Source organism: Gymnoscopelus braueri, assembly GCF_963280865.1.
Source record: "Gymnoscopelus braueri genome assembly, chromosome: 3".
In the NCBI taxonomy this organism is placed as follows: Eukaryota; Metazoa; Chordata; class Actinopteri; order Myctophiformes; family Myctophidae; genus Gymnoscopelus; species Gymnoscopelus braueri.
In genome coordinates this window covers 39,884,010-39,906,896 of record NC_137612.1, presented here as the reverse complement: position 1 = coordinate 39,906,896, position 22,887 = coordinate 39,884,010, and the positions used below count along the sequence as shown (strand labels likewise).

General features: G+C 41.4%; 1 protein-coding gene across 1 annotated transcript in view; it reads left to right on the top strand.

Moving 5' to 3' along the window:
• Positions 1–7,944, top strand: part of slc2a9l2 (solute carrier family 2 member 9, like 2) — a gene marked incomplete at both ends in the record, with an annotated part of 201,388 nt that extends 193,444 nt beyond the window's left edge. Inside the window, one exon of the mRNA XM_080423537.1 lies at positions 7,690–7,944. Within this exon, the coding sequence (XP_080279663.1) occupies positions 7,690–7,944 (255 nt within the window). The remainder of the gene's footprint in view (positions 1–7,689) is intronic.
• Positions 7,945–22,887: the final 14,943 nt, after the last annotated feature.

Below are 22,887 nucleotides of genomic sequence, written 5' to 3'. Positions count from 1 at the left end.
CTTATAGCCATCTCCAGTTGATGGCGGGGGAGATATGCCTTAACCGTGGCGAGAAGTCTTAATTGAAAAAAGCTGGTTTTAACGACGGAGCTGATGTGTTGATTAAATTTGAAGGCACTGTCAAAAGTTACCCAGAGGTTTTTGGCAGATGAGTGGACATAAGGGTGTCCGGGATAGTGTAGGGTGAGAGATGGTGTCATGGCCAAATATTATAATCTCAGTTTTATGAGAGTGTGAGAACATTTTGGTCCATCCAGGTTTTGACATTCTGTAAGCGAGCAGTGACTGGAGAGTTAGTGGAATTTGTTCTGAGAGGTAGATAAATCTGGACATCATATATCCAGATTATGAAATATTATGTTGTCAAAAATGTACCCTAGAGGTAGCATATATAGTAGAAATAGTAGTGGACCTAAGTTAGAGCCTTGGGGGACCCCACATGTTTAGGGGGCCCTAGGCGATGAGAATTCCCCCAGCTGAACAGAGAAAGTCCAATTGGAGAGGTAGGACTCGAACCAGGATAGAGCGGCGCCTGTGAGCCGAATATACCAAATAATGGAACCAACCGTCTGAGGTCTTCAACTGACTTTTTACAATGTGTGTTACATTCATCCATTCACACACATTCACAAGCTGCTCATCGGGAGCAGTTCAACATGAAGCCAGCCAGGAGCCAGAGATCAGACGTTCCGATTCCCAGATGGTTATACGCTGCTTGATCCACTGCTGTTTGTTTCTATTATCGCTAGAAAGTTTGAATTAACCATAATAATAAAGAACACTAATAGTGTCCCTGTTGGGCCTTGTCATATTAGGCAAAGATTCTGCAAAAATAGCAGATCTACAACCTTGGATTAATGCGCTATATGCAGACAATTAACAAACGATGCGAAGTGGACCACAATGGAAACAAGCTACGGCTTTTTTGTGTATAGTCCACGTTGGCGTTTTCCTAATGAATGACATTGTTGTGATTGTTTTAAACTGCCAATAAAGTATCCTATTTATTTATTTATCCTATCTATCTATGCTTGAAGGAAAGGCTAATTAAACCCCCAACAACAGGAAGCGGAGGATTTTATTTTATTTTTTTATAACCCACAAATCTCAGATGATTATCCTGCTTTTATACCATCAATTAAAATAGCTCATAGCTAATGTTAGCTTTAATAATAAAGTCAAACTTTAATGCGAGTAACTCTCGCTCACTGCTTTAAATGCAGCTCATGTGTCTGCGCAGCTACAATAATCATTTCCAGTGTTAGCAAATGAGCCCAGACGAGCCAGGTAAACGATGCAGCACAGCAAGTCGCAAATCTGGCTCATTGGAGTTCACTCAAGTTTACATTTCAGACGAGTACATCCCGTGAAACGTAGCTGCTATATTACAGCAGTGTGGGCTTAGGGCACTCAAAATTACTATTACTTCCCAGCTCAAATCTCATTACTGGGATCGGCATTGGGGAATTGTTTCAGCTTTTTGATCTAAACCCTTAAAAGGACAGCTATGCTCTTTCCCCCGTCTGTTTTTATTTTCCCCTCCCTCGCTTTTGTAAATCAGACGGACAGTTAATCGTCAGAGGGACAGGCCCGTTTCGTGGAAACAGGGACAGTGTATTCAGATAATCCTAATGTCAGGGCTTGAATGAAAAAATACATCTCTATTAAACCACGAGGCTCTAGTGCAGTGGTTCTCAACGTGGGGTCCGGGTGGCGGTGACCCCTAGGGTTCCTTGGGGGGGTTCCACGGAGTCCTCATATGCTAAATTTGTATATAGCATCAAAATCAGTTTAACTACTTAAATACAACGTATACAATGGCTATCTGAAAATAGCCGATCTGCAAGCTTATTAAAAAAATAAAAATAAAAAACTTAACATTTTTCACAAATTATATCTGTGTCCCTGGCACAATATATTTTCAGATGGGGGTTTGCAGCCAAATATATATTAATTTGGAGGTCCTTGACATTAAAAAAAATATACGGAAAATTCGGACTCGTTCCGAATAATTAAAAGGCGCTTTTTCGCTTCGCGAAACTGATGTGGACGCTTGCATTGACAAAAAAAACGTATTTATTCGCATGAAGAATTCGCCCCGGTGTGTAAGGACCTTAAGAGTTATGGGGGTCCTTGAAATTAAAAAGGCTTGAGGACCACTGCTCTAGTGTAAGACAAGAGGGTTGTATACTGGTTATAGTTGGAGGAAGTGGCTTCATGAGCTGTGTCTCCCTTCCTCAGAATTAATTGCCTTTAGTGGATGGATGGAACACTGTTGAACAGAAATGACAGACTATACATTTACCAGTTAGAGTAGTTTTGACTGTTTCTGGGGAAAGAAAAACCTAATGAGACATCATTTTTTTCCCACCCACATTGAGCTAATTTACTGTGTGTGTGTGTTTGTGTGTGTGCGTGTGCGTGTGCCCGTGTGGCCCAAGTGATACGGTTCGGTGGAGGAATTGGCTTAGCCCCGTTATTTCCATTATTAGCATTCATTATTTTAATGAGCCGTTGTAATGCAAAACCCACTGCTTGTCGTGTTCCCAGGATTCTTTAGCACGGATGCACACCAACGAAAGCTCACAGCATTGGTACACAGTGTCAGTCGGCTTCCTGATAATCTTGTGTACAACTAAGCCATGCGTGAATTCCTCTCCTCTCCTCTCTCCCTGTCCTTAAGTGTGCCTCCCGCCAGGAAGCCTCGAGCCTCGACATCTTCTGCACAAAGCTCTGACGCACCCAAATAAACTCTCTCTCACTCCCGATCTCGGTCTCCTCCTCTGTCTCTCTCCATCTCTCTCCCTCCACACGCACGCAGGCACGGTGGTGGAAAGAATCACTCACGTGTTTTACTTAAGTAAAAGTATCAATACTGCAATGCAGAAATACTCTTACAAGTAAAAGTACTCATTCTACATTCTACTCATTATGCAGAATGTCCCATTTCACAAGTTTTCAAATGAATAAAACGTATAAAAATCTTTTGAAAATAGCCGATCTACCATCAAATGGCCGAAATGTACAGTATATGGGGCTGAAGTGGGTAATGCATGTTTTGCAATAATAATCTAAATCTTTTCAAATAATTTTTGCGGAGTAAAAGTATATTTGCCTCTGAGATGTAATGGAGTAGAAGTAAAAGTACTCACAATTGGAAATACTCCAGTAAATGTATTTAGTTACTTTACACCACTGTGCATGCACACACACACTCACGCACAGGCTTTCTATGTGCACCTACAGATCCTCTCTCTGCCTCGAGCTCCATCAGCCTTATCTCCATTATATAGTACAAATCCCTATTCTGGGGGAACATTCGCAGAAAATAGTAGATACGCTCACAATGCAGCAATATGAGCTTGTAAGTACATTGGCTATTTTCGGGCAAAGACATTTGAAGTAGAGGGGTGGAAAAAGATCAGTACAGAGCCAACTCTGGTCAAGTTTACTAATATACTGTAAGTATATAGGGGTTTTAATCCATTAAGACTGGGAACGCATCTGTGTCATTTTAAGATTTATTTGGCTATTTTTTGAAAAATCATGGAAAATTTACAAAAAATGAACACTAGAATTATAATTAATAAGGCTTCTATTAAAATAAACGAGAGCGCGCTCTACTGGTGGACTGTTGTAATTAAAATGGTTCATGGAAAGTTGCATGTTTGGGACAGCTGAAGGCAATAGTTCACCATTTTGGATATGTTTAGATTACTTAGTTTTTCTTTGTGATTTCAAAAGTGCAAAAATTGGATTTTGGCCTGGGGCCGCATTGAGTGACGGTGCGGGCCGCATGCGGGCCGCGGGTCGCCAGTTGCCCATCCCTGATTTAGAACAGTGGTTCTCAAAGATATCAGATACTGTACACAAGCTCACAGTGCGTCAATTTGTGCCACGCTGCAAGCTTGTACATCTGCTACTTTTTTACATTTTAGAAAAATCGTTTTTAACACAAATCTTCTCTTCTGGGGGTCCCTGGCGCAAAAAAAAACAGATGAGGGGTCCGCGGCCAATTACATATCATTTTGGGGGTCCTTGGCACAAAAGAGTTTGAGAACCACTGATTTAGAGGGTATTTGTTGAGTCGGCCTCAGGTCTTAATGGGTTAACAGAGTGTCACAGTGTGAAAGTGGGTCAGGTAATCTACAGTGTGGCTTGTTTTCAACGTACATTAGCTGTTCAACTTCTTCAACTAAAACTTCCTTTTCACTCAAGTTATTATATGTGCATTATTTATTGTTTACCGGTGTAAAGAAGTGGGTGAAATTGTTTGTCGTTATTTATATATTTGAATTATTCATCTCCCATCATTTGTAGTTTTGAGGGAAGAGTAGAGTAGAGATAGAAAGAAAGAACAAGGAAAAGATATTCAAATATTCCAAATCTGAGTAGAGTGAATTACGTACTGTACATACAAGCAGGTTGCATTTTCCAGATGTTTCTGAAATGAGTAGAGTAAGACATACATACACATATGTATATACACACACACACACACACACACACACACACACACACACACACACACACACACACACACACACACACACACACACACACACACACACACACACACACACACACACACACACACACAGTTTAACAATTTATTCATGTCCACATACAGGAGAGCATACAAGGACACAAATATTAAAGGTTCAGTTAAGGTTACATTCACAAAATCATGGCATATGTCTTCATGATACAATAAGCTTGTCACTCAGTACTCTATGGGTATAAGTAGCAGCGCTCTGCCATATATGGCGGCTTATTATAGCAGAGACAGCACAATACTTTGCCAGCCTTTTTGCCTCCTTTTTGGGCATCCCAAGTTGTGAAACCTTCTAACAGTCTGTGGGTATGTATGTCCCAGGTGCATGGTTAGAGGAAATATCAATGGTACTCTACAGTATATGAGACAGTTAAAATAGCAGCAGTTATATTCATAAGGTGCAGCAGTAGAACTGTAACAGATATAGTCTGACTTTATGCATAATAGTCTCACCCTTGTGTATTCTGAAGAGAAAGGCAATGTCAGGGACTCACAGGAGTGGTGATGTAACCACACAGATCCAAGCGGTAAGCAGTTCGTCAATGAGGTCACGGTTGTTTGGGCACACTAAATGCTGCGTTCACACTGCCGGCTACAAAGTCTGGCATACATTTTCAATGGAAGCCAGTGACATGAAGCTACAAAGCGACGGCCGACGTTTGTCGCCGCTACAAAATACACACAGCTACAATCCAAGTTGAGCTGGCTTCAACAGCAGCTGCAATGCTACAAAACCACCAAGTGTTGTTTCACCATCACCTTCTCTCTTCACACAATTCCTTCTTGTAATGGGGGAAAAACAAATTATTTCCGTCAGCCAGTTCCGTGTTATTTTGAACCCCATGGCTCTATATTTTACTTTATAATTTTCTTGCTCGTCTTGACACATTCTTGACACCAACAAGCGTGTTTATTAACACTTCAACAGCGATAGACACGCTTTGTTGCTTTGTGTCTTTTTGTAGCTGGCAGTGAGAGCGTGAGCATGAATTTCTGATTCCAGGTGGACAGGGCCTTATATGAATTATGCCCGCAGCCCCCCCCCCCCCCCCCCCCCCCACCTGCCCACCCCGAAACCCATGAACAAAGGATTGTATGGCTGCGACACTCTCGAGGGTCATTCGAGTTTCCGTCGCTTACACCAAATCTTTCTCCACTTGTCTGTCTCGCTCGGAAAATCTCCATCCGCATAATCTGTTGATGTGTATTTTTAAATCTGGCACTAATCTCTTTGAGTGGCATACCTCAGTGGACGAGGTCAGGTTTCAGAGACTTTAGCTGTGTGATAGACTACATTTTATATTAAACATGGACTGCCACACACACACACACACACACACACACAGAGACTAATGATATGTTTTAATTTGGAAGCTAATCCTATCAAAATAGTTGCTAAACCTACCCAAAATAGTTGCTATTAAGGATTCAAATTCAAAGATAGCAAAAGTAGCAGATCTACAAGCTCAAGACAAGCTGGCGGATCTACTACTTTTGATGCTTTTGTGTGACGCTGTAGTATGATCAAGTATGACAAAGATTGCTGGCACACAAAGGACAAAGCTTAACTTAGGACTTTTACAACAAAGTATACTGTATATACACACACACACACACACACACTTTTCAAAATGACTTAGGCTACTGTTGATATGATTTCTATTTCTGGGATAAGGCTCCACATTCAGAGTTAGACTGAGGATTAGGATTTTTACAATGTACCATGAAAAATATGCTCGCACAGGAGATGCTGATTGCTGAACTCTCTCCCCGATTGGAAGTGTAATAGCTTCTCCTTCGAGTTAAATAAGGCTGAGGATTGTACAGTGTAGCCCAGACTGGGGTTCCACTGAGATAGAAATCATATCAAATGGGGTCTGACAGCGCATGTTACCATAATCAGTTCCAATAATTCAGTCCATCTTTCGCCACTGTGCTCAGGGGAATCACATCGTGTTATAAAATATTCAAATGCGTGAGTGCACTCCCTTTCGATCATGTAAGTCATGTTCCATATCCCATATGCGACGACAGCAGATGCAAAAGCAGACGCGGCACTACTGTTTGTTTGACTGCCAGAGTTAAACATCAAGCAGAGAAAATTAAAAATGTCTAAATCCTTTAACATTAGATTGGACGGGGCTGGGTGTGTTATGATCACATAATTTCATAATGTGTGTGTGTGTGTGTGTGTGTGTGTGTGTGTGTGTGTGTGTGTGTGTGTATGTATATACATACATGCATGTTTGTATTATTTACCTTTTTTTGTTCTTTTGAAACAATTGTATACTCGCGACCCATAAAAATGGGTCTGTTTTGGGAAGCACTGAGTTAGAGCAATTCAATTTAGCAATGCTAGGCAGTGGTCCAGTGGGACTGCAACTAAATACTCTGTAGAACATGGCCCGGCATTTCAATTTAGAGACCCACGCTCTGCTTCCATTGTAATTAAAAAGTCAAGTTCTGGCTGACTTACACACAATACACAACCCCCCCACACACACACACACACACACACACACACACACACACACACACACACACACACACACACACACACACACACACACACACACGTGTCTCTGGAGGCCAAGAGGTTGAGATGGTTGAACAATGATAGGATCTATGCTAATGGTAAAATGGGCGGAGCAGGTCACTGTCCAAAGGGTATTAAAACAAAGAAGTATTTCGTAAAACGAAGCTGCACAAATCCCAACAGTTGGCTGCATGTGCGTGCATGTACTCATGTGGTCACAGCGTACCACAGTGGTTCTCAAAAATGCGAAACATTCAGAATATTTTGTTAACATTTTAACATCACAAACTTGTATGGTGGGTCCCTGGCACAAAATACATTCAGACATGAATATATTGTCATGAAAGCGTTTGAGAACCACTGATCTATTTAAAGTGCCACAGTCCCCAAGGAGGCTCCCTGAGGAAGAGTTTTACACCCAAAACGTGTTGCAGAGTATAGTCTGTATGATTTTAAGCCATTTGTTGTTTGTTTGCCTAAACAAAATAAATGGATGTATGCGAAGGCATTACATCTATTCCTTTGCATTGTACAGTGTATGTGTCCCAGGTGACTTGATTAGGAATAATTGTGTTTTTTATTTTTGTCTTTCTGTCAGGAGATTCTGGAGACCTATGCCTTCCTGGTGTTTATGGTGTTCTGCGTGGTGGGGGCTGTCTACCTGTACGCCATCCTGCCTGAGACCAAAAACAAGACGTTCATGGACATCAGCCAGAGCTTCGCCAAGATCAACAAGATCCCAGTCCCGCCCCCTGTCCAGGAAATGGAGTCGGTGCTGTCCATCAAACCTGGCAAGGAACCGAGCGAGGGAGGAAAAGGCGCCGACGTGATCGAGATGGAGAGTTCCTTCTGACGAGAGGAAAAGACACTGGTTGTTGTCCGGAGACAGGGTTGAAATCCTATAGCTGGCATTGATGCCAGGCTTTGACGCCAGGCATAGACGTTTCACCTTATGACATTCTAGGTGAAACTTTTCAAAAACATTTATAAAAATGTTCCAAATGTTTTTTCAGAATTACTATCTACAGTACAAGCGTTCTTGTAGATCGGCTATTTTTGAAAATTGTCCAAACATTTTAAAAATGTTGAAACATTTCTTTCTTCTTTTTTTTTTACATAGTCTATTTATTTAATGACTGAGACCAATGGTCATCTTAATGTGTAACATAGACATTTTTTCCAATGTATAGCAACACTTGCCTAATATGTCTGTCATTATGTTTTATAAACTTTTCAACTAAGTGCAATACAATTCAATAAAAAACAAATGTATGGTTAACCACATTAACCTTGATGTCCATATCATGGTCAGTATCAAGTCAGTATCATGGTCAGTATCATGGTCAGTATCATGTCAGTATCATGTCAGTATCATGGTCAGTATCATTGTCAGTATCATTGTCAGTATCATGGTCAGTATCATGGTAGTATCAAGTCTGTGCGTGGGTGCGTGCGTGCGTGCGAACATAGGGCCATTAACCTTAATTTCCCTATGTTGGGGATGTGAGCAAAGTGAAAGGGGAGTTGGGGCTAAATCAATTGTTAATGCATAGCTGTCATAAGCTCTGCGGTTTACATAGTCTATTTATTTAATGACTGAGACCAATGGTCATCTTAATGTGTAACATAGACATTTTTTCCAATGTATAGCAACACTTGCCTAATATGTCTGTCATTATGTTTTATAAAATTTTCAACTAAGTGCAATGTTCTGTTTTATACAACTGATGTAGACCATGTACATCTTTTTGTATGTGCATGATGTGTATGTGTGTGTACAGTACTACAGTATATGTTGCTGCACACACACTATATATATATTCCCAAACACATTGAAGGAGATAGATCTGTTAGTGATAAGGAGACATTCTGTAGGCGGTGTCTGGGTTAGCTTCTTAATACAGGCATAGAGATCACAGTGAAGCAGACTGGGGCCGTTTGTTTTAGAGTTTCTCCAAATTGAAAAGAAGGCCATGCTTCTTCACCAGATGGCTACGGCCACAGGGGCCTGAACATCAGACTCAGGGCTCACAGTGTGCTCTGCTGTAGGATGTGGTGGACAAAGTACTTGAGTCAAAGTATAGATTAATGTATCTCAACAGGGGTGGTACCACCCCCCAGGGGCGCTCACAGAACATTGTGGGTAGGCGCTCGAAGCAGTATTTCTGAAAGGGGAGCATTGAGGTGCTCTTATACAGTATGCCAGTTTAATATATTAATTGTGTCTCCATATCATGGTCAGCATAATGTCAGTAATGATGGTCAGTATGGCCAGTATAATGGTCAGTATCATGGTCATCATCATGTCAGTATCATGGTCAAAATCATGGTCAGTATCATGGTCATCATCATGTCAGTATCATGGTCAAAATCATGGTCAGTATCATGGTCAGTATCATGGTCATCATCATGTCAGTATCATGGTCAAAATCATGGTCAGTATCATGTCAGTATCATGGTCAGTATCATGGTCAGTATTATGGTCAGTATCATGTCAAAATCATGGTCAGTACCATGTCAGTGTCATGTCAGTATCATGGTCAGTATCATGTTAGTATCATGGTCAGTATCATGGTCAGTATCATGTCAGTATCATGGTCAGTATCATGGTCAGTATCATGTCAGTATCATGGTCAGTATCATGTCTCGGTGTCAAATAAAAACTAGACTAGACAAGACATTTTATGCTTGGTTGTGTGTGGGTGTCGTGCTCCGAAAATAGACGATCTAAAGTTGGTTATTTTCGGCACGCAGCTAAGTAGAAATCAGGCATAATGATGCCATCAAGGCCTGACAAAATACATCTTAGTCGACTAAATCAACTGTAGATTTAGTTGACTAAAATCTTATATTTAGTCAAAAACTAAACTAAAACTAAAACATTTCAGATGACTAAAATGTGACTAAAACTAAATGAAATTTCTGTCTAAATTAACACTGGTACATACATCTGTAGTAATGTGCAGTTGGTGCACATACAGTACGAGTGCATGCACATACTGTACAATGCAAACACACCCACAGGTTTTGATGGTATGATAAATGGGTTTACAAATGTCGTAACTTTACGGGTGCCGATGGCCGAGTGGTTGGATATGTTTTACCCTCTTTGGGAAATGTAGACTGTCTGATATGTTGGATATTTATGTTTGATAACACAATTAACAATTCAATAAAAAACTAATGTATGTTTAACCACATTAACCTTGATGTCCATATCATGGTCAGTATCAAGTCAGTATCATGGTCAGTATTATGGTCAGTATCATGTCAGTATCATGGTCAGTATTATGGTCAGTATCATGTCAGTATCATGGTCAGTATTATGGTCAGTATCATGGTAGTATCAAGTCCGTCCGTGCGTGCGTGCGTGCGTGCGAAGATAGGGCCATTAACCTTAATTTCCCTATGTTGGGGATGTGAGCAAAGTGAAAGGGGAGTTGGGGCTAAATCAATTGTTAATGCATAGCTGTCATAAGCTCTGCGGTTAAGGCTCATAAATCACCCAGAAGTTCAGAAGATATAATGCACAAACATGGACTCCCACAACTCTGCCAGAACAATTCTGATCAGTTCCAATGAATAACATGCCCAATTATATGTGTTGCACTACAGGTACACGGTTTGGACGAAGATAATTGGGAAAGGTTGTCCTTTATAGTTCTGTGTAAATGTTTCTCTTGAGGAATCCCTCCATGCAACAACATTAATTAATGAACATATCACAAGAAGGGCATCTGGTGGCTGCCTCTGTGAGAGTAATTATATTAGCCATAGAGATTCAACGCCATCGGTACTTGATCTTATTGTTTGACACCCTCGAAACCTTTCCCTCACAAGGAGTTGTTTAATTGCCTTACCAAGAGACGTGGCACATGTAAGGGGTGGCTGTGCAAATGACGCTAGACGTGACACCTGACATAAATGGCTTTTGAGACATAAGCACCGGGGGGCCTTGTAGTTAATTCTATTAAAAGACTTTGGAAAGAACACAGGTTTGTTAAATTGATTATACACCTCTCAGCCTCTTGTCTGATTGGCAGTTATTAGGATTCCAGATCATAATTGCTTTTAATCAGAACAAAGTTAGCCAAAGTGTTCCAGAGTTGCCTGAATTTTGTTACTTTAGCATCAGAGTTCCGCTGCCCACTTGGGATGTGCTGGGATTGGATATAGATGAAACGGAGTGCAACAGACTCAACCTGGTACCAGACTTATCTCTACTGAACATATTCTAAGAGATAGTTCACCAGAGCCTGAGAGGAGACATTTCCAGCAAACAACTCAAACTTTTGGGAAACCTTTGAAATGTTCACAAGGACTTTAACATATTGCACCAAGCCAATTAAAATAAAACCAACCTTAGCTTTAGCTGTGAATAGAGATACCAAGGATCTGTCGATGAAGTCAACCATGCAGTCATAACAAGCTTTCAAGCTACTGTACACAGGGGTGCATTACCGCACAGGCCTACCGGCCCCAGGCCCACGAGCTCAGGTGAGCCCCCAGCCTGGGCCTATTTTGTCCTCACTTGCATCTTCCATGTTTCTGTGGCACGAGAGCCATTAGGCACATTTTAAATTTTTCACTCTGCATCTACATTCTACAACTATTTAGTTCTCACTTGCATCTTCCATGCCAGTGTGGCACAAGCAATAAAGTCAGGGGTTTATAAACCGAAGGTTCTAGGTTAAAAACTCAACAACATCTCAATAAACAACTACTGTAAAACAACTATAAAATCCAACTGGTGTGATTAAACAAAAAAACTAGTGGTTCAAATGCTTCAATTAAAAACCAAAACAGCCATCAAATCAAACCGAATAAAATTAAACTAGAAAAAGTGCTCCTCGGAGCACAAGTCTCTGCCAGGTCAGGTAGGTAATTATGGCCTCCTGGTGGCGCTGTAATAGGCCCATGTGAAAAGGGTGCCATTTCTTCTTAGGCCTTTCACAGCAATCGGACACTGCATTCATGATTTGAGGCATTTTGTTTGAAAAATGGGGTTTGCTAAATTAGACCTGCTGCTGGCGCTATGACAGGCCAATGTGAAAAGGGGGGCATTTCTTCCTCGGCCTAGTGGGAATGTGCGTACAAAATTTCACGGAAATCCACACTGCGTTCATGATTTGAGAAATTTTGTTCAAAACGGACCTATCCTGCAAACTTTGGAAGCCAATGTTAGCCTAGTAGGATGGAATATGAAATATCGGACACATCCATCTTGATCACATGACTATAGAGATACTGTGTACCAATTCGCGTGATTTTTGGACAGAATCTGAAGGAGTAAGAGCAATTTTTTTTCAAAAGTCAGCCTCCTGGTGGCGCTCTAACAGACATATGTGAAAAATGCAGGGCAAAGATTTTTCCTTGGCCTCTAGGGAGTGTGCGTGCAAAGTTTCATGCAGATCGGTGCAGTTATAGGTACAAACGTGAAACGGCCTGTTATAGCGCCACCATGAGGCTGATTTGAAAGTTTTCAAGTGGCATTTCTTCCTGGGTCAAGTGGGAATACTGTATATGTGGAAAATTTCACGGAAATCGCATGCTGCATCATGATTTGAGGCATTTTGTTCAAAACTAACCAATCCTGTAAACTTTGGAAGCCAATTCTAGCCAATCACGATGGAATATAGAAAATCGGACAGATCCGTGTTGATCACATGACTATAGAGATACTGTGAAACCGATTTGTCTGTTTTTTGGAAAGAATCTGTAGGAGTAATATAAGAAAATGTGTTTTGCAAAAGTAGGCCTGATCTGAAAAATGTGGGGCAGAGGTTCTGCTGTGGCATCCAGGGAGTGTGTCAGGGAGTGTGCAGTTTCACAGCGACCGGGCCAACGGTGGTGGAGATTAGCTGCTCGCAGACAGAAGGACGGACAGACGGACACACGGACGGACGGACAGGGGGCAAAACATAATCTCTCGCCATGCCTTTCGGCCTGGCGGAGACAACAACTGTCAGGTTAAACTATTACAATACAAAACTTTAGGAGACAAAAACCTATAGTTAATTGGAAATCACAAAAAAATGCTTAAAATACTCAAATAAATAGGAAATCATAAAAAAAAAGCTAAAATAAAACAATATCACTAATATATACATTTATAAAGCTCCTACCAGAGCTAGAAGAGAGAGCATGACGAGGGAGGTGGACTGCCTCCAGGCTCCTCACCTCACAAAGACCAAAAATAAAGATTTAAGATTCAAACCCACAACCTCCAGCTTGTAAGCCTCTCCTTTTCTCTTGCTCCATCAGGCTTTCCACGATAATAAGATGTTCTAGGTCATATTTGAAGTTGAAGGAGAAGGTGACAGGTCAAAGAAATGAAACTGAATGAATTATACACCCTCTGATGATCAGGGTTTATTATGACACAACTGAGATTTAGGTTATTGTTTAAAACCATTTTTTAGAGCATTTTTAATCTGTTGGCCGTGAAAAAAGCTGTGAAACTTTGCACGCATTCTCCCAGGACGCCAAGGATGAACTTCTGCCCCGGATTTTGCGTCCAATTGCCGTGAAATTTGCACTCACCTTCCGACTAGGCCAAGAACCTCTAAATTGTTCAAACCGGCCTCATGGTGGCGCTACAACAGCCCAATTCACATTTTGGCCTATAACTCTTGAACCGTAGGTCAGTACTATTGAAATATTTATTCCTTCATGACGCAACATATAGGCCCCGGCCATTTGTGCCAGATAAAATTTTTGTATTTTCTTCAAAAGACACTTTGTGCTACTATCAAGATGTACAGTATAAGTTAGATTTTTCAGATCCCATTCCAATTGCCTTACAAAGTTTGTGGGCCCTGGCGGAGACCTGTGCTCCAAGGAGCACACTCTTCTAGTTAACTTTGCATTTCTTGTCAAAGGGCTTAGTCATTCATGTCAATAACAGAGCCCCAAAAGTCCTACTGAAAACTGAAGGAATAGCCTAAACATTCACAGTGTAGATGTTTAAACAGTCATAATTCATATTAAGTGCATGCTTATCTATAGGACTTTAGAGGGGCATGCAAAAAGCAACTTTTACAAGTCTCTTTTACAAGTACTTTTACCCATTGTCTCATAATCCGCCCATGGCTACACACGCTACTGGGTTGGCTTGTTCTTAGTCATTTTAGCCACCATTATCCAGCCCAAAAGGTTAACAACCCCTCAGGGACAACATCAGTCTGCAGACATCGTTATGAATGCCAATGTGACCTTTAACCACTTAGAGTGTCCCTATTTTGGGCATGTCATTATAGACAAAATAATTCCCAACATTTTCACACATTTTCAGAAATACCAGACCTATTAAGCTCAGAGCGCATTGCAATGCAATGTGCTGTGAGCATGTTTTTCCTTTTTTTGATGGCTTAAATGGCAGAAATAGCAGTAGATGGTTGCAATATTTTGCTAATGCTACCTATCTTTAAAATGTTTTGAGCTACTACCATTTACCAGTACATACGGAGCCCCAGAATCGAGGCTGAGCAGTCAGCATATGCCTGGAATTTCAGATGTTTGGGGCAAGACCACTTGGCCTTTGGAAAGTTCATACAAAGTTCATACATGCTCAGCCTTAGACTAATCATGTGACTGGTTTGAAGATGACGATGGGGAGTCAAGGGGGAGTTAAGACTTCAGAATCTCAATAAAATTGACTGGCGTCAAAAAAACTAATTCTCCACAGTAAAGAGGCAGAGGAGAAAAGGCTAAAACCAGCTGGGGCACAGAGGCGATGCGGCCATCAAGGGCACTGTGCCCTCAGGGCATCTCATTTTTTGAGGGGTATAAGGCCAACTGAGGGGGCACGGCGGCGACGGCCTTAATGGCCTCCATGAAATGCCTGCACTGACTGTTAAATGCTTGAAAACAAGTTATGTTTGAAAGAGTGTTATAGGCCTGTTAAGAGTCCTATAGGAGTGTTGTATAAGAGTGTAATATTAATTCCTTAATATTTAACACATTAAATCCTATATGGTTCTAACCACTGACATTCACTAAAAATTAACAGTACCTATCATTTCACAGTCAATGTTCAAAGTCGAATGTATTGATATACTTTAGTAACTGGTATAGTGGTATTAACAATATGTCTGACTACTCCACCACCCACTGGTGGAGGGGGCAGGAGGAACCCCTAAACCCTTAGAATGTTCAACAATGTAGTATGTGTCCAACCTATTTCTCCCCTAGACAGGAGCAATTTAGAAGAGGTGTTTTGTGCAAAGATAGGATAGCTTTATTACAAATAGAGAATCTCTCTTAGCAAACATGAATTACAAAAAGCATGAGGCCACTAACAGGCAAGGTTACTTTGAGATTACTAATTCATTGAGTGCAACTTTGAGGTTATTCTCCTACAGTTATGAAGGTTAGGTCATCGCGTGCACACAGCACTATACCAGCACAAAATATCAAAAATACCATGCAGTGTCAGGGTTTAATATAACACACCACTAAAAACCAAAGATCCCACAGTGCAGTCCCACCAAACAGTACAAAGGCAGTGTAGGAAGGCGGAGGTCACTTCATTTGTAAACTGAAACTTAATAAATTTAAATAAAATAAAACACAGTACTGAAGAAGATGTTTAACACAAATTAAAGTGCTATAAGCATGGCAAACATCCATGTGCATAAACAATCAGTTGCCTATACACCAAAGCAGTAGCATTAGTCGTACACCAAGGCTATTCAATGCAGTACAGCATGTGAGCAAGACAAAGTGAAAGGGTAGTTGGGGTCAAATGGATTAACAAAGCCATTGTTAATGCATAGCTCTTCATAAGCTCTGCGTTACATACTCATAAATCACCCAGAAGTCCTCCAGGAGAGACAGCTGCCTGTGTTTAGTGCAGCATTGAGAACGCTGTATGGCTGAATAGAACACCTGAAGGACTGGGTTTGCAACCTCTGAAGGTTCAAGTGCATTGGGGGTATGACCTCACCTTCTCTGTATAATACACAGAAAATAAAATATGTCTGTCAGATGGAAATCATTTTTTATTATTCACCTGCCCCCTCTAAAGATATTGTCAATATAAATTACCATTTACCAGATCTGTAGAGAGCGCAGTGTAAATAAAATAATTTCCTTCTGGCGGACATATTTCATTTTCTAAAATTCGGGTATTGTTAAAAGATATTCCTAAAAAAAAAGTTATGGAGCTGGGAACTTCTCCTTTGGTCCACCCATTCCTGGGACACACACGTGAGCCTTGTCCAGTGAAGGCACAGCTATATACAGTGTCTATCACAGACGCATGGACAGCCCCCAGAACTGCCATAACCGTGAGTAGTCTACATTTTGAACTTTATTGCCTGAACTTGTCAGCTGAGCCAAGAACAGGGCTGTGCTTTGCTGTAGGCAAGGTTCGGCAACCACTCGGGGCCTCGAACAGTCAGGGGGCCTCATGAGATCTCCTCTAATTATTAAAAAATATATACAAACTAGAAAAAGTGCTCCTCGGAGCACAGGTCTCCGCCAGGTCAGGTAGGCTATTGTGGCCTCCTGGTGGCGCTATAATAGGCCAACGTGAAAAGGGTGCCATTTGTTCTTAGGCCTTGCACGACAATCGGACACTGACTGCATTCATGATTTGAGGCATTTTGTTAAAAACATTTGTTTCGCTAAATTAGACCTGCTGGTGGGGCTATAACAGGCCAATGTTAAAAGGGTGGCATTTGTTCCTCAACATAGTGTGAATGTGCGTGCAAAGTTTGACCGCAATCGGACGGTGCGTTCATGATTTGCGGAATTTTGTTCAAAACAAGCCAATAATGCAAACTTTAGATGTCAATCTTTGCCAATCAGTATGGAATATGAAAAATCAAACACATCCGTCGTGATCACATGACTATAGAGATCATGTGTACCGATTTGCGTGAATTTTGGATACAATTGGAAGGAGTAGTATAAAATAATGTGTTTTACATAAGTTGGCCTCCTGGTGGCGCTATAAAAGGCAGATGTGAAAAATGCAGGGCAAAGGTTTTTCCTTGACCTCTAGGGAGTATGCATACAAAGTTTTACACAGATCGGTGCAGTTATAGGTAAAAACACGAATCGCCCTGTTATAGCACCACCATGAGGCTGATTTGAATATTTTCAAATGGTAGTTCTTTCTCTGCCTAATGGGAATGTGCGTGCAAAATGTCACGGAAATTGCATGCTGTGTTCATGATTTGAGGCATTTTGTTCAAAACGGAGCACTCCTGCAAATTTTGGAAGACATTTTTAGCCAATCAGGATGGAATATGAGAAATCTGAAAGACACATTTCGTTTAATGACTATAGAGATACTGTGTACCGATTTGCGTGATTTTTGGACAAAATCTGTAGGAGTACTGTCAAAAAATATGTTTTGCACAAATCGGCCTCCTGGTGGCGCTATAAAAGGCCCATGAGAATAATTTGGGGCAGAGGTTCTGAATTGGCATCCATGGAGTGTGTGTGCACAGTTTCGCTGCGATCAAGACAACGGTGCCGGAGATTAGCTGGTCACAGACGGACGGACACACGGACACACGGACACACGGACGGACGGACGGACGGACGGACAGGGGGAAAAACATACTCTCTCGCCATGCCTTTCGGCCTGGCGGAGACAATCAAGAATCAACGTTGTGAAGGATTATTCTGAAGTGGACATTGTTGAGCAGTAGCCTACCTTTTGAAGACCCTATTCTGAAGAAAATGTGTTCTCAAACTGATGATGCATCACTGGCTGGTAACACTGGCGTTAAACAAAGCTCTTGGTCTCAAAAGGTATCCTGTTGGCAACAAGTATTCTGAAGAGAGTATTGAGCATTCAGTTACTTCAGCAAAAACAAGTCATTGTGGAACATGTTGCTTCAATAGCATAAGACATATACTGTAGGCTACTATATAATGTACTAAATGTATGGTGTGAACTTGCTACTAACATAACGGCAAAGGTCCTCAAAAAAATCCCAAAAGGCTGCCTCAAAAATGAAAAAGATTAAACCCAAAGAAATCGGCGATATCGATATCTTTGCATAGCGCCCCCTGACACCCTAGTATCACCTTTGTGCACAGTAATACGTATTGTCTCCTTGCTTTGATAGCTAGTATTTATCTGTCTTTGTTTATGATATGACAGACACCACTGACTCCAGAGTGACAATGACCTGTTGTCTGCAGTCTGCAAACAGAACCTTCTTCTCCTTAGATTGCTTACCCAGGGCTGCGGCCTTGCGCTATCACTCCCCTGATAGGCATGGGTGCAGCTGGACAAGGATTTGATTGATCGAAAGGTATAATTTCAACTATATTACAGAGACTGAAGCCTCAAGGTCTTTCTAGATATTTGCACGTGATAACAAACTCTGATTGGGTTATGGAGCTTCTCTATCTGCTGTTCTATTAAAGAGGCTACCGATCCGCCTGAAGGATCAGCTCCCTACTTTTATGGTTTACCACGAGTGAGCACGAGTGTTTTATAGACCCTCACAAGAACACTGAGAGAGTAAATGTCTTTGAGTTTGTTTTTGTGGCTTTGAGTGTAGAGAAAGAGAGAGAGAGAAAGAAACAGACAGAGATTTGTGTAATCTGTCTCACTGGAAACCGTTTGTGTGAGGGGAGAAGGACATAATGAATATGCAGAGTAGAATGACCTTGATTTTTTTTGTCATTGTCCCTCAATACCCTCAAGCTCATTACAATGCACTGAGGGAATTGTGTTTTTGTCTCAGAAAAGAGGGGGCATTTGTCTTTCCATCATCTAACTGTCCTACAAAGAGAATGTTAAAACATTTCTCAGAAACCTGAGCGCATTGTGTGTAAAGAGAGCGGCATTTTGTAGGTGTTGCCTTTGTATTTAAAGTGCATCAGTTTTGATGAAGTACTCTGTGTCGACTACAAGTGAACTCCTGGCCTGTCAGATAGTGTAGTGTGAAGACAGCTAGTCAGTGTCATGCAGTGGGTGTAAATTGCTTGCGTTCCACAAGCTCAATTACATTCTCTCACCTTCTACCATTCCTACAGACTTGGTTCATTAATTTTGAATCTTGAACTAATGCTGTAAGCTAAAATCAGAGTGATTCTGTCTGTGTCCCTCATTTTACCATGTGTTCTGCATGTTTCATCAGGGCTTTTTGGCCTAACAAGACTTTCCACAAACCATTGGAGTTATGAACCCACATCCACGCATACAAATGAACAGAGCGGCGTTTCCTATACTGTTGGTTGGAAGAAACTGGGCTATGAGCCTGTTTCTGTCGCCTCCCCACATAACAGGTGCAGAATATTAAACCACTTTGAACCATGGAGTCCCTATTTGGGGCATGTCATCATAGGCATATACATTTTACATGGTTAAACTGGATCCTGGAAACAGTGGAAATCCTGAAACAAAGCATGACATCACCTGACATGTTGGCAAAGAAGTGATGCAAGAAGTGTATTTTAAAGGATCAGGGACATAAAGCAGTGACACTGTAAGTGAGTTCAAACCCATCTTGCGACCAGTGTTGCGTCATCATGTCAGCCTTTCTTGACTCTCTCTACGGCACTTTTGTCAAGTTTATTGTTATTATTCACAAGGTTTAAATGTGTTTCCGTCACCCTCCCAACCTTTTGCAGTTATACAATATAGTTAGGAATAGGGAATAAACAAAGGGGAAAAGGTTATACAATAGGAGAAACAACATATTGGTATATACATGCTCAAAAATAAATAAAAATCAGGCAGAATATCACAGCTTTTTGGTTTGTTGAATAGTCTCTTGTTCTGTTCAACAAACCAGAGAGGCTGTGGCAAAATGGTCCTTAGGTGTTTAGTGCTTTTGGCATATTCGCTCTTGTGCAACGCTGCCTGCTGCAATTGAACCAATTGAATTTAACTTCAGACTGATGACTCATGTCACAAACTTCTGATGTGTGTAGAGCTCCAGGGCATGAATAATGTGTGATGATGATGCATTGTAGATGTCTCCGTGTGTGTCTGTTCTCTGTGAGATGAGTGCCACATCGCAACTTGTTTATGAGAGGAGTGCCACATCACACCTTGTTTATGAGTTGAAGTGCTACATCGCAAATTGTTTTGTATAAATAGTATTTTCTTGTTTGTTTGTACTTGCATTTTTATAAAGATGAATGGCAATGTTTTGCTCCTTGCACCAAGGTGGTATAATAAGGAGCAAGTGCAGAACAATGCTGATGTGCATTTGTATTCACAGAATTGTCTGTGTTAACACATTGGGTGCCAGAGGTTTATTCAAATATTATACGTTCAGTGCCTGCTATTCTTCCATCCACTTACGTTGATACGTTTCGTGCTTTAGAAGCCCCGACGCGGAAGTGCATGTAAACAAAGCGTGCGTGTGAGCCGGCGGAGGGTCCCGACTAACGCCTGGAACAATAACATTTCTAACGCGATCCTCCATTGCAGAGTGATCGCCGATCGAAAACGGCTCGCTTCCACCACGTTAAAAAGAAATGGAGATATTAAGCTTTTAGTCAAGGAGATAACATTGGAAAGGCCGACAGGAAGGATTTTTGACATGGATCCACATCCGGCCTCTCCTTCTCAGAAACTCCTTGGATGATCCCAAAGTTTCGTCAGAGCGCCCCACGTGGGCCCCACGTGGGCCCCACGTATAAAAATAAAATTGGGTCAAAAACGGTCGGGACCGTTTTCGGCACTCCTCGTTTGGATTCTCAAAAACGGTCCGGACCGTTTTTGGCACCCGATGTGTTAAAGGAATCTCTATGCAAATAAAATGTAAGGGATAATTGACACCGTGCCTGTTGTTGAGAAATAACAGGATGATTAAACACTGAGGCAAAGCCGAGGTGTTTAATCATCCTGAAGGGGGTTATTTCTAAACAACTACCGGCGTGGTGTCAATTATCCCGCTTATTACACGGCTAAATAAATTAATAAATTGACCCAAAAGTAACATCAAAACGCAGTAATTCCTTGCTTAGGGTAATGAAGAAAGTTTTCCATAAGTTTTACACTGGGCGGACACAGTCGCTTTGGAAAACAAGGAAGTTGATCAAATTTTTGGTTACTGCATTGTGTATTTCTCAGTTCAAATGTTTTCAAAAACATTATTGAGAGCAATGTTTAGTTGTAATTTAAATGACATGTGTGTTTGTTTACATGGCTGTCATGTTGGATACGACACAAAATCAAGCCGCGCAGATTGATATGAGCAGGTGCTCTGAGTCTTTGTATGGTATAAATGGTATACAAATTTAAAAGAAAATACATTTTCAGCTGGATTGCAAACTTGCAAATGTTCAGCCAATCAGGATGTATGTAATTCAAAACGATTTTTCGATGCAGTTACTATATCGTTACACCTCTAGTATGTATGTATGTATGTATGTATGTATGTATGTATGTACGTACGTATTACGTCTGTAATCCACGTATCTCGAGAACCGTTCTACCGTCCGACTTCAAATTCGGCACACACATCGCAGGCGACCCAAGTGAGTGCATTGCAGTACCCAGAGTCGACTCAGTCGGATATGCGGTTGTCCAGAACCACCAGAAAAGGCTCTGGCTGTGGCCCAAATGAGCCAATTGATAAAAGCAGGTGCGTAGGCAAACAAGTGCACATCAACAATAAAAAGAATACGCCCGCACTCTGCCGAACTGCTCGGTACAGAAGCAACGGTTTATTCAAAGAAGCTAACATTCTAAGTAAAATGGCTTAAATTCTCTTCCTCTTTCCCACCACTATACTCTTGCACCATCTCTGCAGTCTGTCTGCCGTCAATGTATTGTCTCCATCAATCACTGTAGGCCCAAAGCTGAAGAGCTGACAGGACCTGAGTGTGAAGTTCATTTACAGTAGAAGACAGAGAATCTCTGCCTCGTCAACGGACTGTCTTTATTTAAACTGTCTTGATTTACTACCTGGTGACAAGGTGAGAGGTGTGTGTGTGTGTGTGTGTGTGTGTGTGTGTGTGTGTGTGTGTGTGTGTGTGTGTGTGTGTGTGTGTGTGTGTGTGTGTGTGTGTGTGTGTGTGTGTGTGTGTGTGTGTGTGTGTGTGTGTGTGTGTGTGTGTGTGCGTGCGTGCGTGCGTGCGCGCGCGCGCGTGTGCGTGTGGATGTGTGGGATAGATGAAGTTCAATACTGACAGTGTGGAGTGGTGAGCCCTCCAGCTTGTCACCCTTCAAAACAAATGAGATCTTCTTCTGTTTTTTTTCTTTTTCATCATCATGTCTCTGGCAAATAGGACAGAATGAAGTACCTTCTTCTCATTGTTAAAACCTGCTAGTCATAGCCGGTGATGCGTGCACCACAACCTCACGCACACTTGTCAAAAATGCTAATGAGCAGCTGCTGGAGATTTTCCTCTTCTCCTCCGTTGTAGTTTTTGGTTCTTTTAATCACACAAACTTTAGCTGTAAGTAATTGCTAAAATCACATTAAACTAATTAAGGAACTAAATTAATTTAATCAAGGATGTTTTTATAAGAGGAAATCCTCAAACGGGCATAACGGGCAGCTATGGTTATTGCTCAGCTTAAAAGTAGCCTAACTAGAGTTGAGACTTGTGGAAATTGGAAGTGGATGCAAGTGAGAACACTTTTTTATGATGCTGTGATAATGCAGTCCAGAATTGATTCAAGCTTCAAGGCTTAGAAGCCACTTTGACTTTAACCAGTGTCTTAGTCACCTATTTCCTCTTGGATCAGATTTCATAGATGAAAGGAGCAGGTTGACCTCCTTGGCTTTAATGCACTGAGTGCAGCCAACTGACGTTGTAAATGTTTCAGTGTGGCATCTAGCTGTTGAGCATGACATGATGCTCC